Genomic DNA, 6,159 nt, shown 5'->3' with positions numbered 1-6,159 from the left:
AAAATTCGGACACAACTGAAGTGACTTGGTACACACACACACACAATGATGTTTTAGGTTGATTGCAAGTTCAAATGCAATCAGTTAGGTAAATTGAGTTAACCAAAGTATATTATAAAAATTAATTTCATTGTTGCTTGTTACTTTAAGTGGCTACAGTGCTGATCCATAGTTCCTGCCAAGGAAGTCACACTGGCCCCATTTTGCCCTTGTAGACACACCAAGGAAAGATACAGATGGTGGGTCTCCTGTGTGGGGGCCACACTGGAAGAGTACACCCCGGAGTCACAGAGGCAGAACCTTCAACAGGAGCAGACTTTCCCATAATGTCCAAAGCTGGGCCCTTAAGAAGGAAGCTTTCTAGCAGCCAGCTCTGCCAGGTCAAAGCCCATTCCCCACCTCACCCCTCCACCTCCCCAGAATGGAAAGATATTCTTCACGACTGCAGGGCTGATGTCTGTTCAAAATGTATTCCTGCTGACCCCTGACACCATCTGATGAGAGGGTAAGGCACCAGGGGTTCTGCGAAGGAATTGGGTAGCCCGCATCACAGATCTGGAGGACCTGGAGCTGTGGGGTTCTGGGGCTTCACTGTTCCAGCCCTGCCCTGGGGGCCCCATTCACCAGTGGGACTGAAACCCCAGAGGCAGCACCTGCCCAGAGGTGGCTGTGTGCCATGGAGTGGAGCCTGAAGTCCAGACTAAGTCGGGGAGGCCGAGGTTCCGCTGAGTCCAGGATGCGCTAGTATTTGGATCTCAGTTCTCCGGCAGCTGCTTGGGGAAAATAGATGTTTCAAACAGTTCACCTACAATTGGTCCCTGGTGAGAAGCCTATGGGAAATGAGAGCAGGCTCTTTAAGCTAAAAAGTATAAAATGTAAGAACAAAGACAAGAAACAAGCCTGTATTGTGTTAAGAAGCAATTGTATTAAGAAGCAATCTAGGGCTTCCCTAGTGGCTCATTGGTAAAGAATCCGCTTCCCAATGCAAGAGAGAATGAGATGGTTGGATGGCATCACCAATTCAATGGACATGAACTTGGGCAAGCTCTGGGAGATGGTGAGGGACAGGGAAGCCTGGCGTGTTGCAGTCCTTGGGGTCACGAAGAGTCGGACACAACTTGGCAACTGAAGAACAACAACAATACATGAGACATTTTTGGAGTGTCCTTTTTTGGAATTCCTTCCCATTTGGGTCCCCACAGAGCACTGAGTAGAGTTCTATGTGCTAAATAGAGTAGGTTCTCACTAGTTGTCTGTTCCATACATAGCATCGTATAGATGTTGTCACAACCTCCCAATTCATCCACCCCCATTTTCCCCCCTTGGTATCCATACATTTGTTCTCTGTGTCTCTATTTCTGCTTTGCAAATAAGATCATCTTTAGCATTTTTGGGCCAGGGTTCAATCCCTGGTCCAGGAAGATACCACGTATGTCAGAGTAACTAAGACTGTGCACCATGACTACCGAGCCTGTGGTCCAGAGCCCGGGAACGATACTACTGCAGCCGTGAACCCCAGAACCTGAGCTCTAGAGCCCGGGAATGATACTGCTGCAGCTGTGCACCCCAGAACCTGAGCTCTGCAGCTACAAGAGAAGCCACTGGAGCGAGAAGCCCGCACATTGTAACTAGAGTAGCCTCCCCTCACCACAACTAGAGAAAAGCCTGCACTGCAAGGCAGAGGCCAGAGTTCGGCCAAGCCCGGGCTGAGCTAGTATTTGGATCCCACCAAAATAAGTGAATTAAAAAAAAAAAACAGAAGCAATCTAGAGTGTAGTCCAACACTGTTCTCTGGGTCTCCTTCTTCGTAGGTAAAGGAAGCAGGCTGGATAGATTAAATCCACTTTTTTTTCCTTCAAGATATTTCAAGGAAATGTAGGATATAGGGGAAGTGTATAAGAACTTCATGATATTTTATTTGGTTTAACTTTAAAAATTTTATTTTAAAAGCCCTAATAAAAGTCAGTGGACACACTTGTGTATGTGCTAGAGCCTACTGATGCAGCTAAATTCTGCTGCCAGTTTACCTTACTGAGAAGAGGTTTGAATAAACCTCCCCTCCTGTCGATGTAAATGAAGGTAGAAGGCTGTTGCAGAAGAAACAGCTTCAAAGAGCAAGTGACTAAGCCCAGATTCAAAGAGACGGGACTTAGCTGCTATCTCTCAACACTAGGAATGTGGCTGTTCACATTTGTGCGTGTCATTATTTTAAAATATGTATTTATTTCTCTGTATTGGGTCTTGGTTGTAGCATGATGGATATTCCTTGTGTCATATGGGATCTTTCACTGGGGTACACAGGCTTAGTCACCTGGGGCATGTGTGATCTTAGTTCCCCAACTAGGAGTCCCCTGTATAGCAAGGCAGATTCTTAACCACTGGACCACCAGGGAAGTCTCTTGTGTGAATTTTTAAACCACCGAAATTTTGTAACTACTTATCTATGTAAACTGGAGAAGGAAATGGCAACCCACTCCAGTATTCTTGCCTGGGAAATCCCATGGACAGAGGAAGCTGGCAGACTATAGTCCACAGGGTCACAAACGAATTGAACATGACTGAGCTCCTTATCTGAATCTATGTGAATCAGGATTTTGTTGATATTTTGCAACCAAAAACAAGAGTAATTTAGGTCGAAAGGGCAGTGGTCATGTATAATCCCTGGCTTAAAAATTTTATACCCATCAAATAGCTTCCTTATTCTCATTGATTTCATAATAATTGACTATAAAATTCACTTATAAATGTATCCTAATTACAAATAGTAAGATCTAATTAAAGAAAAAAAAGACTAGCTACTAAAAAGGTTTGGAAACCACTGGACTATATAATCACCAAGGTTTTATTTTAGGATAGATCTCTATTTTGAGGGCTTCCCAGATGGTGCTGGTGGTAAAGAATCAGCCTGCCAAAGCAGAGGTATGAGAGACTTGGGTTCAATCCCTGGGTCGGAAAGATCCCTTGGAAGAGGGCATGGCACCACACTCCGGTATTCTTGCCTGGAGAATCCCATCTACGGAAGAGCCTGGCGGGCTATAGTCCATGGGGTTGCAGAGAGTTGGAAATGACTGAGGGTCTGAGCTCATACGCTCCACTTTGAGCTGCTCTAAATTCCTCGGGAACTTCAAATCCTTTAGGACCTCACATCCAGTTGAGCCCCTACTGTAAACATTTCCCAGAGTATCCTTGGATCAAACATTCCTCCCATCCCTTAGTGCAAAGCATCCTGGGAGCTCCTGTCCATTATGCTAGAACATGGTAAGCCTTCCAGACATTCACTAAATACCCATTCCTCTCCCTGCTGCCCCTGGAGAGACAACTGTCTGTACTGGGAAAGTCCCAGCTTAGTGGTGAAGAAACTGGGATGTGTGTCTCCAGTCTGCATTCATTGGTTGCTTGTAGTCTCTAGCGAAAACTTCATGTGAAATGTCTCTATTCCAAAATTTTCTCATTCTGGAAAAGGATGAAAACAACCTGTGTGTGTTGTTGACCTCACGAGTTTGTTAAGAGGATCAAACAACGTTTTGGATGTCACAGAACCCCTGCCATTTAAAGGAATCACTCAGGGACTTCCCTGGCAGTCTAGTGATTAAAACTCCACATCCCCAGTGCAGGGGGCTGGGGTTTGATCCCTGGCCATCCTGGTCTGGGAACCAAGATCTTGATGCCACATGGTGCAGCTGAAAAGAAATAAATATAAAAAAATACTCTACAAAATAAAAGTTAAAAAAAAAGAAGTAATCATTCCCATTTGAGCGACTGTTATCCTCTTTGATTTTTTTCAGCTGAAGGGCCTAGAAACTCAGGGGGGCAGGAGAGTTTATTCAGGTATCAAGTACAGTCTTGGGTTCACACTCGGGCCCTCCTCCAACTCACTGGGTCCTCTAGACTGCATACCTCTTCAGGTGCCCAAACCCAGGTTCTGATCCTGCAGGATGATCCGGGCCCACCCCCACCAGCACCCACAGCCAAAGTCCTTTTTCTGATCTTCCAGTGCAGTCTTCACCCCCTCCACCCACTCAAGCTGGCCTGTTCCCTGCCCAGTTGCTGTGGGCAGTCCTGCCAAGTCAACCAAGTGACCCCTGCTCCTTCAGCCTCGGCTTGATCCTTGTTCCTGCTAGATTTCACCCATCACTTCTTCACCCAGCTTTCCAGCTGGTGCTAGTGGTAAAGAATCCGCCTGCCAGTGTAGGAGATGCAAGAGTTGTGGGTTCAGTTCCTGGGTTGAGAAGATCCCCTGGAGAAGGAAATGGCAACCCACTCCAGTATTCTTGCCTGGAGAATCCCATGGACAGAAGAGCCTAGCGGGCTACAGTCCATGGAGCCGTAAAGAGCTGGACACAACTAAACACAACAACCCCCCGTTTTTCCCTCCTGACCCTTGACAATCAGCTCACTGTCCACTCACACACTGTTGACCTTTCCTGGGTGTTTAGCCTCCCCATTAAACTGTGGGTATCACAGGCCCGGAAGGGTACAACCATGTTGACTATTGATGAACTTGACTGCCAAAGGCTACACTTAGGGCTTCAGTAGAGGACAGAGCCTTTTTCCCCAGCTGGCTCTACATCACCCTCCAGAGTGTGGCTTTCTGTCCCCTTGTCCATGCCACCATCGCTCAGTCCCTGAAGGAGAGGAGGCAGACAGGAACTGCCAGCCTGCCCCGGCTTTCCTGGGGCAGGAGGGGGCGGGTAGTATGTGCGCCATCTCTCTCCCTCCTCCAACTCTGCCTCCCCCCTCCCCCCATTTGAACCCTTGCTCCATGACTTTTCTCAGCCTGGCATCACTTGTCTCTCCTACCCCGATCTGGAAGCTCATAAAGAACAAAGAGATTTGGGGCCCCAATGCAACCTTTTAATTTCTTTCAAGCAGAGTCCCCCTCCCCCAGCATGATCACACACACACACACACACACACACACACACGGCAGAAAGGGATCTCAGGGTCTGGGCAGGAACAAAACCCAGACCCGAGCAAAAATATATATATAATTATATACACATGTGTATTTGGAGAGAAGAAAAGCTGGGAGCGTGATTAGGGTAGGGCGGAGAGTAAGGTGAGGAAAGCAGCTGGGGGTGCCCCAATAAATTACATTCTTTAGAGAGCGTGGTGGGGGGTGCACGGGCATGGGCGGAACCGGTGGCCAGGACTCTCAGCCTGGCTCCTGATCCCATCCAAGGAGATGGGTTCTGCCCAAGACCTGGATGCTAGAAGGCAGCATTCTAGCCAACCCCGCCTGCAGGCTGATGGTGGGCTGGGGGTCTGTATAGGCGACATCTCCGCTCTACGCCCCAGGCTTCTGGGGAAGCCATGGGGCTAGAGCAAGAGGCTTTGAAGCTTGGGGGTCGCAAGGGCAGGGCAGGGCAGGGCGCGAGCTGGAGGACCAGGTGGCTTCCCTGCTGAAAGCTGAGAGGCGGGAGGCCCAGGTGCAGGGGAACCTGTCCCAGGTGAGTTGCAGAGGAGTGCTTGGGTACACACAGGGTCCTGGGGTGCTCTCTGCCTACCTGGCTGCTCCCCACCCTCATGGGAGCTCCTCAGGCCCAAGAGATCTCACCACCCAGCAGACAGGCCTGACCACTAAGTGCCGAGTTCATTTCTCATCACTCTCTTCTGGGGACATTCATGTGGGGGTGGGGCAGGAAGAGGATGCAAACATTAACTCTGTGTGTGCTGGGGTCCACACTGGGCTTGCCCTGTACTGTGAGGACCAGGGATGAGGGAAGGAGGCCCCCCTCTCCCATCCCAGCTCATCATGGGAAAGAAAGTCCACACCCCACAACCCCAATACAGCAGAGGTCTTGCTCCCCCTCAACTTGGGTGATGGAGCCAACCCCAACCCTGCACCACCTCCCTCCTCCCCCCACCAAGAGATGATGCTCTGGGGTCTTGGGACCCCAGCTCCAGGGTCCTGAAGCAGCAGGGGTGAGGGTCAGTCACGGAGCGGGTGGGGGCCATTCATCAGAAGAGAGAGGCCTTTTTCTTGAGTTCGTTCCGCTTCCACAGAGCCAGCTTGCCAAACTCTTCAGGAGACATGGAGAAGACCCTAGAGAAGTCTTCCGCTGACAGGTGCCTCTGTGAGGGGACACACGGTGGCAGTTTAGGGGGAGGAGGCACAGGTGGGCCTGGGCTGAGTGACCAGGATGTGGTCCTCCCCCG

The 6,159-nt window shown here is 49.5% G+C and overlaps 1 protein-coding gene across 7 annotated transcripts in view; it reads right to left on the bottom strand.

The window, feature by feature from the left end:
* Nucleotides 1-4,881: 4,881 nt before the first annotated feature.
* The window catches only part of DMTN (dematin actin binding protein), a 30,867-nt gene continuing 29,589 nt past the window's right edge, over nt 4,882-6,159 (bottom strand). For 6 of the 7 annotated variants that reach the window (XR_010664583.1, XR_010664582.1, XR_010664581.1 and 3 more), the window contains one exon: nt 4,882-6,075. Coding sequence is in view for 1 of the 7 variants with exons in the window: in XM_065946615.1 (XP_065802687.1) it covers nt 5,962-6,075 (114 nt within the window). In the remaining 6 variants the exon portion in view is untranslated. The remainder of the gene's footprint in view (nt 6,076-6,159) is intronic. The other variant, XM_065946615.1, reaches the window with a different exon arrangement.

Source organism: Muntiacus reevesi, chromosome 10, assembly GCF_963930625.1.
Source record: "Muntiacus reevesi chromosome 10, mMunRee1.1, whole genome shotgun sequence".
In the NCBI taxonomy this organism is placed as follows: Eukaryota; Metazoa; Chordata; class Mammalia; order Artiodactyla; family Cervidae; genus Muntiacus; species Muntiacus reevesi.
The sequence above is the reverse complement of the archived record's forward strand: the minus strand, read 5'-3'. Positions and strand labels throughout refer to the sequence as shown.